We start from the raw sequence: 12,500 nt of genomic DNA, 5'->3' as shown, positions 1-12,500 counted from the left end.
CTGTTTCTGTCTGACAATGTGTTGGATGAAAACAGGCCTCTTCGTAAGTTAACTTCCAATAAACTTCAAAAGTGATTTAAACTGAATAACTACAAGACCGATGCTATATCACAGATCAGATTTCCTCTCTATGGATCAGTGTGTTCATGTGTGTTCATTTTGAAGAGAGACATACTCACAGACGACAGGAAGTGACATCCTCACAGACTACAGGAAGTGACATCCTCACAGACTACAGGAAGTGACATACTCACAGACTACAGCAAGCGACATACAGACTACAGGAAGTGACATACTCACATACAGACTACAGGGAATTCCACACATTAACAGTTCAAGAAAAGCCATTCAGATATTTCATGAGGCATCAAGACACAGAATCACAGAGTTACAAAGATACAGTACAATGAGGAAATAGAGCAACACACACACACACACACACACACACACACACACACACACACACACACACACACACACACACACACACACACACACACACACACACACACACACACACACACACACACACACACACACACAGGACCAACACAGAACATGCAGTGTAAGAGTGAGGTCAGAATCCTCATGCACGGTCAGACAGAGAGAGAGAGAGAGAGAGAGAGAGAAAAGGGAGAGGAATTGAAGTGTAGGAATTGAAAGCTGGAGAGAACAAAACTATAGGAAAGAAATCCTCCTGCAAATAAATATTTCTAAAAACAGGGATCCTGATGGAGACTAGCAGGGGTCTGATAGAAGGTTAAGGATGGAGGCTCTTGAAGGCCACATACTCCTAAACAGAGCATTTTTACTCCAGGGTTCATCCTACCAACAACAGGGTTGAAACTCATGTATTAAATCGTATCTACCGATTGAAAAACAAAACAATGAATAAGTTGTTTTTAAGACAGAAATGAAAGAGTTTAAGTCGGCTACTTGGAGAAACTAACCCCGTTGAAAACTTACAGTAACTAGCAGGCAGAAGCCCTTCGCCTACATTCACACCACTGTTGCACACTGGGTAATGGTTATCTATTCCGTTCATTTGGGATCTTTGAGGAATAATGGGAACTTTTTACAATTTGATTTAGATACAACATTTAAAGAGTTCCAAGTTGTTGGAAATGTAGTTTGGGATCCTGTTCAAAAGTACGATGCTGACATTCTCATCGCCTCCTGCATCTGCATAACAACATTACCCAGACTGGTTCTTTACTCAGTCGGTGGATGTAACAACTCCTTCTATTCAGTTCTACCATAACATCCCATCCCAGAGTCTTAGAGCTGAGAAGAAGACCCTATACAACACAATGGCTGCGTTACAAATGGCACCATATTCCCTACATAGTGAACTACTTCTGACCAGGGCCCTATAGAACCCTATTCCCTACATAGTGCACTACTTCTGACCAGGGCCCTATAGAACCCTATTCCCTACATAGTGCACTACTTCTGACCAGGGCCCTATAGAACCCTATTCCCTACATAGTGCACTACTTCTGACCAGGGCCTGTATGTAAGGTGCTATTTGGGACTTGGGTAGATTCATCTACTTCTGACTAGGGCCTGTATGTAAGGTGCTATTTGGGACTTGGGTAGATTCATCTACTTCTGACTAGGGCCTGTATGTAAGGTGCTATTTGGGACTTGGGTAGATTCATCTACTTCTGTCCAGGGCCCTATAGAACCCTATTCCCTACATAGTGCACTACTTCTGACTAGGGCCTGTATGTAAGGTGCTATTTGGGACTTGGGTAGATTCATCTACTTCTGACCAGGGCCCTATAGAACCCTATTCCCTACATAGTGCACTACTTCTGACCAGGGCCTGTATGTAAGGTGCTATTTGGGACTTGGGTAGATTCATCTACTTCTGACATCAGTCACAGGAAACTAGTAATAATTCAAACCGATGACTTTGCTTATCCTTTATGAGGGAGGAGAGGAGGAGGTAGAGGAGGAGAGGAGGAGGTAGAGGAGGAGAGGAGGAGGTAGAGGAGGAGGGAGAGGAGGAGAGGAGGAGGTAGAGGAGGAGAGGAGGAGGTAGAGGAGGAGGTAGAGGAGGAGAGGAGGAGGTAGAGGAGGAGAGGAGGAGGTAGAGGAGGAGAGGAGGAGGTAGAGGAGGAGGTAGAGACTGTCGGAGGAGGAGGGAGGAGAGGAGGAGGTAGAGACAGTCGGAGGAGGAGGGAGGAGAGGAGGGAGGAGGAGGTAGAGACAGTCGGAGGAGTGAGGAGAGGAGGAGGTAGAGACAGTCGGAGGAGGAGGGAGGAGAGGAGGAGGTAGAGACAGTCGGAGGAGGAGGTCGAGACAGTCGGAGGAGGAGGGAGGAGAGGAGGGAGGAGGAGGTAGAGACAGTCGGAGGAGTGAGGAGAGGAGGAGGTAGAGACAGTCAGAGGAGGGAGGAGAGGAGGAAGTAGAGACAGTCAGAGGAGGAGACGAGGAGGTAAAGACAGTTGGAGGAGGGAGGAGAGGAGGAGGTAGACAGTCAGAGGAGGAGAGGAGAAGAGGAGGGAAGAGGTGGAGACAGTCGGAGGAGGGAGGAGAGGAGGAGGTAAAGACAGTCAGAGGAGGAGAGGAGGAGAAGAGGAGGTAAAGACAGTCAGAGGAGGAGAGGAGAAGAGGAGGGAGGAGGTGGAGACAGTCGGAGGAGGGAGGAGAGGAGGAGGTAAAGACAGTCAGAGGAGGAGAGGAGGAGAAGAGGAGAAGAGGAGGTAGAGACAGTCAGAGGAGGAGAAGAGGAGGTAAAGACAGTCAGAGGAGGAAGGAGAGGCGGAGGTAGAGGAGGTAGAGGAGGAGGTAGAGACAGTCAGAGGAGGAGAGGAGGAGAAGAGGAGGTAAAGACAGTCAGAGGAGGGAGGAGAGGAGGAGGTAGAGACAGTCAGAGGAGGAGAGGAGGAGGTAAAGACAGTCGGAGGAGGGAGGAAAGGAGGAGGTAGAGACAGTCAGAGGAGGAGAGGAGGAGAAGAGGAGGTAAAGACAGTCAGAGGAGGAAGGAGAGGCGGAGGTAGAGGTAGAGGAGGTAGAGGAGGAGGTAAAGACAGTCGGAGGAGGGAGGAGAGGCGGAGGATGTTGAGGGCAGAAAGAGGTGGAAAATGGAGGAGGCAGTAGTACCCAGGAGGTATAGCAGGACAGGAAGGAGCTTCTGGTTTTGGTCAACCTACCATTACCTAGGCTGGCATTGCCAGGTGCAATACCGCCTGCAGTACCATCGGTGGCTATAGTTGCGATGGGGTGGGCAGAGGGATGGGGGAAGTCTATAGTAGCAAGTGAATTATGGGTAAAAAAAAAGGCAACAGTGAACACAAATAACATGGTTAAATCCTGACTAACCAAAGAACATGGTTAAATCCTGAATAACCAAAGAACATGGTTAAAATCCTGACTAACCAAAGAACATGGTTAAATCCTGACTAACCAAATAACATGGTTAAAATCCTGACTAACCAAAGAACATGGTTAAATCCTGACTAACCAAATAACATGGTTAAAAGCCTGACTAACCAAAGAACATGGTTAAATCCTGACTAACCAAAGAACATGGTTAAAATCCTGACTAACCAAATAACATGGTTAAAGCCTGAATAACCAAATAACATGGTTAAAATCCTGACTAACCAAATAACATGGTTAAAGCCTGAATAACCAAATAACATGGTTAAATCCTGACTAACCAAATAACATGGTTAAAGCCTGAATAACCAAATAACATGGTTAAATCCTGACTAACCAAAGAACATGGTTAAAATCCCGACTAACCAAAGAACATGGTTAAAATCCCGACTAACCAAAGAACATGGTTAAAATCCCGACTAACCAAAGAACATGGTTAAAATCCCGACTAACCAAAGAACATGGTTAAAATCCCGACTAACCAAAGAACATGGTTAAAATCCCGACTAACCAAAGAACATGGTTAAAAGCCTGAATAACAGTATGATTAGTGTTGTTGCTGCAGTTCATTCACACTCGGATTGACAACAACACATCCCCAACATTTAGACAAACAGGGAATAATGGATAAGTGAACCGGTTTTGTCCCTAGTTCTGATGTTTATAACTGAGACGACTGGAGGAATGGTACAGGCATTACACAATGAACATGGAATAGGTTCAACACAATACTAAAGGGCAAAGAGAGGAAGGACAGACCAATTTCTTGAACGAAAACAAACCAGTGAAGAGAAAAAGAACCCACACAGGCTAAAACCCCTATCTGTCAGGTGAGAGAGGCCTGTGATTCTCAGCATAGGTACACTTCAACTATGACTGACAAAATGAGAAGAAAAAAAATCCAGAAAATCATGTTGTAGGATTTTTTATGAATTTATTTGCAAATTATGGTGGAAAATTATTATCAAGTATTGTGATTTTTTTTTCAATGTGATTTTCTGGATTTTTTTTCTGATTTTGTCTGTCATAGTTGAAGTGTACCTATGATGAAAATTACAGGCCTCTCTCATCTTTTTAAGTGGGAGAACTTGCACAATTGGTGGCTGACTAAATACTTTTTTGCCCCACTGTATCTAGTGTGGTTGTAACAATACCTAATCAATATGGAATCCATGTGTATTCCAGGGGCTAATCAATCAATTTCGAACAATCAATCTCAACCATGTTATTCATATCATGTGTCGTGTCATTGAGCAGCAAAAATAAATTGAAAAAAAAAAAGGCAGCAATGTGATTGGAACAGAAACATAGTGTGGTTTAAACTGCTTCAAATGTCATCCCATCACTGCGACAGCGGCTACAAGACACCAACTGGTAGAGGAAGAAAACAGCATCTCTCACATAGTCAGGGGATGAGATCGGAGACAGGGCTTGAAGAACAGAGTTCGCTAAAAAATTAAATTATAATTAACATTACGATTTGAATGACGTTTTAAACTCTTAGGATTTTACTCTGGGAGTTGTACACTTCACACGCAACGTTTCCTTCACAGGAGATTATATAAAAGGCACCCTATTCCCTATATAGTGGTACTACTATAGACCAGAGCCCTATTCCCTATATAGTGGTACTACTATAGACCAGAGCCCTATTCCCTATATAGTGCACTACTATAGACCAGAGCCCTATTCCCTATATAGTGGTACTACTATAGACCAGAGCCCTATTCCCGATATAGTGGTACCACTATAGACCAGAGCCCTATTCCCTATATAGTGCACTACTTTAGACCAGAGCCCTATTCCCTATATAGTGGTACTACTATAGACCAGAGCCCTATCCCTATATAGTGGTACTACTATAGACCAGAGCCCTATTCCCGATATAGTGGTACCACTATAGACCAGAGCCCTATTCCCTATATAGTGTACTACTTTAGACCAGAGCCCTATTCCCTATATAGTGGCACTACTATAGACCAGAGCCCTATTCCCTATATAGTGGTACTACTATAGACCAGAGCCCTATCCCCTATATAGTGGTACTACTATAGACCAGAGCCCTATTCCCGATATAGTGGTACCACTATAGACCAGAGCCCTATTCCCTATATAGTGGTACTACTATAGACCAGAGCCCTATTCCCTATATAGTGGTACTACTATAGACCAGAGCCCTATTCCCTATATAGTAGGTACTACTATAGACCAGAGCCCTATCCCCTATATAGTGGTACCAGAGCCCTATTCCCTATATAGTGTACTACTATAGACCAGAGCCCTATTCCCTATGTACTACTTTAGACCAGAGCCCTATTCCCTATAGACTACTATAGACCAGAGCCCTATTCCCTATATAGTGCACTACTTTAGACCAGAGCCCTATTCCCTATATAGTGCACTACTTTAGACCAGAGCCCTATTCCCTATATAGTGCACTACTTTAGACCAGAGCCCTATTCCCTATATAGTGCACTACTATAGACCAGAGCCCTATTCCCTATATATAGTGGTACTACTATAGACCAGAGCCCTATTCCCTATATAGTGGTACTACTATAGACCAGAGCCCTATTCCCTATATAGTGGTACTACTATAGACCAGAGGCCTATTCCCTATATAGTGCACTACTATAGACCAGAGCCCTATTCCCTATATAGTGCACTACTTTTGACCAGAGCCCTATGGGTTAACCCTATTCCCTATATAGTGCACTACTTTTGACCAGAGCCCTATTCCCTATATAGTGGTACTACTATAGACCAGAGCCCTATTCCCTATATAGTGGTACTACTATAGACCAGAGCCCTATTCCCTATATAGTGCACTACTTTTGACCAGAGCCCTATGGGTTAACCCTATTCCCTATATAGTGCACTACTTTAGACCAGAGCCCTATTCCCTATATAGTGCACTACTTTAGACCAGAGCCCTATTCCCTATATAGTGCACTACTATAGACCAGAGTCCTATTCCCTATATAGTGCACTACTATAGACCAGGGCCCTATTCCCTATATAGTGGTACTACTATAGACCAGAGCCCTATTCCCTATATAGTGGTACTACTATAGACCAGAGCCCTATTCCCTATATAGTGGTACTACTATAGACCAGAGCCCTATTCCCTATATAGTGATACTACTTTAGACCAGAGCCCTATTCCCTATATAGTGGTACTACTATAGACCAGAGCCCTATTCCCTATATAGTGGTACTACTATAGACCAGAGCCCTATTCCCTATATAGTGCACTACTTTAGACCAGAGCCCTATTCCCTATATAGTGGTACTACTATAGACCAGAGCCCTATTCCCTATATAGTGCACTACTTTAGACCAGAGCCCTATTCCCTATATAGTGCACTACTTTAGACCAGAGCCCTATTCCCTATATAGTGGTACTACTATAGACCAGAGCCCTATTCCCTATATAGTGGTACTACTATAGACCAGAGCCCTATTCCCTATATAGTGCACTACTATAGACCAGAGCCCTATTCCCTATATAGTGGTACTACTATAGACCAGAGCCCTATTCCCTATATAGTGGTACTACTATAGACCAGAGCCCTATTCCCTATATAGTGGTACTACTATAGACCAGAGCCCTATTCCCTATATAGTGGTACTACTATAGACCAGAGCCATATTCCCTATATAGTGGTACTACTATAGACCAGAGCCCTATTCCCTATATAGTGGTACTACTTTAGACCAGAGCCCTATTCCTATATAGTGGTACTACTATAGAACAGAGCCCTATTCCCTATATAGTGCACTACTTTAGACCAGAGCCCTATTCCCTATATAGTGCACTACTTTAGACCAGGGCCCTATTCCCTATATAGTGGTACTACTATAGACCAGAGCCCTATTCCCTATATAGTGGTACTACTATAGACCAGAGCCCTATTCCCTATATAGTGCACTACTATAGACCAGAGCCCTATTCCCTATATAGTGGTACTACTATAGACCAGAGCCCTATTCCCTATATAGTGGTACTACTATAGACCAGAGCCCTATTCCCTATATAGTGGTACTACTATAGACCAGAGCCCTATTCCCTATATAGTGGTACTACTATAGACCAGAGCCATATTCCCTATATAGTGGTACTACTATAGACCAGAGCCCTATTCCCTATATAGTGGTACTACTATAGACCAGAGCCCTATTCCCTATATAGTGGTACTACTATAGACCAGAGTCCTATTCCCTATATAGTACACTACTTTAGACCAGAGCCCTATTCCCTATATAGTGGTACTACTATAGACCAGAGCCCTATTCCCTATATAGTGGTACTACTATAGACCAGAGCCCTATTCCCTATATAGTGCACTACTTTAGACCAGAGCCCTATTCCCTATATAGTGGTACTACTATAGACCAGAGCCCTATTCCCTATATAGTGCACTACTTTAGACCAGAGCCCTATTCCCTATATAGTGCACTACTTTAGACCAGAGCCCTATTCCCTATATAGTGGTACTACTATAGACCAGAGCCCTATTCCCTATATAGTGGTACTACTATAGACCAGAGCCCTATTCCCTATATAGTGCACTACTATAGACCAGAGCCCTATTCCCTATATAGTGGTACTACTATAGACCAGAGCCCTATTCCCTATATAGTGGTACTACTATAGACCAGAGCCCTATTCCCTATATAGTGCACTACTATAGACCAGAGCCCTATTCCCTATATAGTGGTACTACTATAGACCAGAGCCCTATTCCCTATATAGTGGTACTACTATAGACCAGAGCCCTATTCCCTATATAGTGCACTACTATAGACCAGAGCCCTATTCCCTATATAGTGGTACTACTATAGACCAGAGCCCTATTCCCTATATAGTGCACTACTATAGACCAGAGTCCTATTCCCTATATAGTGCACTACTTTAAACCAGAGCCCTATTCCCTATATAGTGCACTACTATAGACCAGAGCCCCATTCCCTATATAGTGCACTACTTTAAACCAGAGCCCTATTCCCTATATAGTGCACTACGACCAGAGCCCTATTCCCTATATAGTGCACTACGACCAGGGCCCTATTCCCTATATAGTGCACTACTTTAAACCAGAGCCCTATTCCCTATATAGTGCACTACGACCAGAGCCCTATTCCCTATATAGTGCACTACTTTAAACCAGAGCCCTATTCCCTATATAGTGCACTACTTTAAACCAGAGCCCTATTCCCTATATAGTGCACTACTTTAAACCAGAGCCCTATTCCCTATATAGTGCACTACGACCAGAGCCCTATTCCCTATATAGTGCACTACGACCAGGGCCCTATTCCCTATATAGTGCACTACTTTAAACCAGAGCCCTATTCCCTATATAGTGCACTACTTTAAACCAGAGCCCTATTCCCTATATAGTGCACTACGACCAGAGCCCTATTCCCTATATAGTGCACTACGACCAGAGCCCTATTCCCTATATAGTGCACTACGACCAGAGCCCTATTCCCTATATAGTGGCACTACTTTAGACCAGAGCCCTATTCCCTATATAGTGCACTACGACCAGAGCCCTATTCCCTATATAGTGCACTACGACCAGAGCCCTATTCCCTATATAGTGGTACTACTTTAGACCAGAGCCCTATGGGCCCGTAGGGAATAGGGTGCCATTTTGGGACCCGTGTTAAAGGAGTGGGGACAGATGATCAGAACATCAATCTGTTGAAGTTGAATCTCTTTAAAGTCTGTCTGGGGTGAATTGGTGAACGTTTAGTGCACTACTTTAGACCAGAGCCCTATTCCCTATATAGTGCACTACTTTAGACCAGAGCCCTATGGGCCCGTAGGGAATAGGGTGCCATTTTCTCTTTAAAGTCTGTCTGGGGTGAATTGGTGAACATTAAATAATTCCTTGTGAAGTTACCATTACTATTTAACTCTGCAGATCCTCTTTAGTGAATTTAACCAATCACAGCTTGTGATCATGTTGGTTTAACCAATCACAGGCTTTGATGTGGGACATTTGAAACTGTATTGGGGACGGTGGGGAAAATATGGATGAGAGGGATGACAGGGAAGGGGTTGGGGGGTTCAGTAGGGTAGTTAGGGGGTTCAGTAGGGCAGTTAGGGGGGTTCAGTAGGGTAGTTAGGGGGGTTCAGTAGGGTAGTTAGGGGGTTCAGTGTTGATTAGGGACAGGGAAGGGGTTGGGGTAGTTCAGTAGGGTAGTTGGGGGGTTCAGTAGGGGTTAGTTCAGTAGGGTAGGGGGTTCAGTAGGGTAGTTAGGGGGTTCAGTAGGGTAGTTAGGGGGTTCAGTGTTGATTAGGGACAGGGAAGGGGTTGGGGTAGTTCAGTAGGGTAGTTGGGGGTTCAGTAGGTAGTTAGGGTCGGTAGGGCAGTTAGGGGGGTCAGTGTTGATTAGGGACAGGGAAGGGTTGGGGTAGTTCAGTAGGGTAGTTAGGGGTTCCGTGTTGATTAGGGACAGGGAAGGGGTTGGGGTATTTCAGTAGGGTAGTTAGGGGGCAGTAGGGTAGTTAGGGGGGTTCAGTGTTGATTAGGGACAGGGAAGGGGTTGGGGTGGATCAGTAGGGTAGTTAGGGGGTTCAGTAGGGTAGTTAGGGGGTTCAGTGTTGATTAGGGACAGGGAAGGGGTTGGGGGTTCAGTAGGGTAGTTAGGGGTTCAGTAGGGTAGTTAGGGGGGTTCAGTAGGGTAGTTAGGGGGTCAGTAGGGTAGTTAGGGGGGTTCAGTAGGGTAGTTAGGGGGTTCAGTGTTGATTAGGGACAGGGAAGGGGTTGGGGTAGTTCAGTAGGGTAGTTGGGGGTTCAGTAGGGTAGTTAGGGGTTCAGTAGGGTAGTTAGGGGGGGTCAGTGTTGATTAGGGACAGGGAAGGGGTTGGGGTAGTTCAGTAGGGTAGTTGGGGGGGTTCAGTAGGGTAGTTAGGGGGGTTCGGTAGGGTAGTTGGGGGTCAGTGTTGATTAGGGACAGGGAAGGGGTTGGGGTAGTTCAGTAGGGTAGTTGGGGGGTTCAGTAGGGTAGTTAGGGGGGGGGTTCAGTAGGGTAGTTAGGGGGGGTTCAGTAGGGTAGTTAGGGGGTTCAGTAGGGTAGTTAGGGGGTTCAGTGTTGATTAGGGACAGGGAAGGGGTTGGGGGTTCAGTAGGGTAGTTAGGGGGGTTCAGTAGGGTAGTTAGGGGGTTCCGTGTTGATTAGGGACAGGGAAGGGGTTGGGGGTTCAGTAGGGTAGTTAGGGGGGTTCAGTAGGGTAGTTAGGGGGGTTCAGTAGGGTAGTTAGGGGTCAGTAGGGTAGTTAGGGGGGGTTCAGTAGGGTAGTTAGGGGGTTCAGTGTTGATTAGGGACAGGAAGGGTTGGGGTAGTTCAGTAGGGTAGTTGGGGGGTTCAGTAGGGTAGTTAGGGGGTTCCCAGATTAGGGACAGGGAAGGGTTCAGTAGGGTCAGTAGGGTAGTTGGGGGGTTCAGTAGGGTAGTTAGGGGGGTTCGGTAGGGTAGTTAGGGGGGTCAGTGTTGATTAGGGACAGGGAAGGGGTTGGGGTAGTTCAGTAGGGTAGTTAGGGGGTTCAGTAGGGTATTTAGGGGGTTCAGTAGGGTAGTCAGGGAAGGGGTTCAGTAGGGTAGTCAGGGGGTTCAGTGTTGATTAGGGACAGGGAAGGGGTTGGGGTAGTTCAGTAGGGTAGTTAGGGGGTTCAGTGTTGATTAGGGACAGGGAAGGGGTTGGGGTATTTCAGTAGGGTAGTTAGGGGGCAGTAGGGTAGTTAGGGGGGTTCAGTGTTGATTAGGGACAGGGAAGGGGTTGGGGTGGATCAGTAGGGTAGTTAGGGGGGTTCAGTGTTGATTAGGGACAGGGAAGGGGTTAGGGGGATCAGTAGGGTAGTTAGGGGGTTCAGTGTTGATTAGGGACAGGGAAGGGGTTGGGGTAGTTCAGTAGGGTAGTTGGGGGGGTTCAGTAGGGTAGTTAGGGGTTCAGTAGGGTAGTTAGGGGGTCAGTGTTGATTAGGGACAGGAAGGGGTTGGGGTAGTTCAGTAGGGTAGTTGGGGGGTTCAGTAGGGTAGTTAGGGGGTTCGGTAGGGTAGTTAGGGGGTCAGTGTTGATTAGGGACAGGGAAGGGGTTGGGGTAGTTCAGTAGGGTAGTTAGGGGGTTCAGTGTTGATTAGGGACAGGGAAGGGGTTGGGGTATTTCAGTAGGGTAGTTAGGGGGTTCAGTGTTGATTAGGGACAGGAAGGGGTTGGGGAATTTCAGTAGGGTAGTTAGGGGGTTCAGTAGGATAGTTAGGGGGGGTCAGTGTTGATTAGGGACAGGGAAGGGGTTGGGGTAGTTCAGTAGGGTAGTTAGGGGGGTTCAGTGTTGATTAGGGACAGGGAAGGGGTTGGGGATGTTCAGTAGGGTAGTTAGGGAGGGGGTTCAGTAGGGTAGTTAGGGGGGTGTTGATTAGGGTATTTAGTTAGGGGGGTCAGTGTTGATTAGGGACAGGGAAGGGGTTGGGGTATTTCAGTAGGGTAGTTAGGGGGGGTCAGTGTTGATTAGGGACAGGGAAGGGGTTGGGGTAGTTCAGTAGGGTAGTTAGGGGGGTTCAGTGTTGATTAGGGACAGGGAAGGGGTTGGGGTAGTTCAGTAGGGTAGTTAGGGGGGTTCAGTGTTGATTAGGACAGGGAAGGGGTTGGGGTAGTTCAGTAGGGTAGTTAGGGGGGTTCAGTGTTGATTAGGGACAGGGAAGGGGTTGGGGATGTTCAGTAGGGTAGGTAGGGGGGGGTTCGGTAGGGTAGTTGGGGAGGGGGGTTCAGTAGGGTAGTTAGGGGGGTCAGTGTTGATTAGGGACAGGGAAGGGGTTGGGGATGTTCAGTAGGGTAGTAGGGAAGACTGAGGGAAGAGATACTCAACCTGTGTGTTGGTTTATAGAACCATAGATAACAAGAGAGTAAGGAGACTCGAGTTCATCTGGCCACTCCCCACAGCAGGCCACACCTACAGCTGGCCACTCCCCACAGCAGGCCACACCTACAGCTGGCCACTCCCCCAGCAGACCACACCTACAGCTGGCCACTCCCCACATCAGGCCACACCTACAGCTGGCCACTCCCCACAGCAGGCCACACCTACAGCTGGCCACTCC

At 46.4% G+C, this 12,500-nt stretch overlaps 1 protein-coding gene across 1 annotated transcript in view; it reads right to left on the bottom strand.

Annotated features, from left to right (window-relative positions):
* Positions 1-12,500, bottom strand: part of LOC118381902 (plasma membrane calcium-transporting ATPase 2-like) — a 238,561-nt gene that overhangs the window by 102,389 nt on the left and 123,672 nt on the right. The window contains 1 exon segment of the mRNA XM_052526180.1: positions 3,162-3,254. Within this exon segment, the coding sequence (XP_052382140.1) occupies positions 3,162-3,254 (93 nt within the window).

Source organism: Oncorhynchus keta, chromosome 10, assembly GCF_023373465.1.
Source record: "Oncorhynchus keta strain PuntledgeMale-10-30-2019 chromosome 10, Oket_V2, whole genome shotgun sequence".
Classification (NCBI taxonomy): domain Eukaryota; kingdom Metazoa; phylum Chordata; class Actinopteri; order Salmoniformes; family Salmonidae; genus Oncorhynchus; species Oncorhynchus keta.
This window is presented reverse-complemented; position numbering and strand designations above follow the sequence as displayed.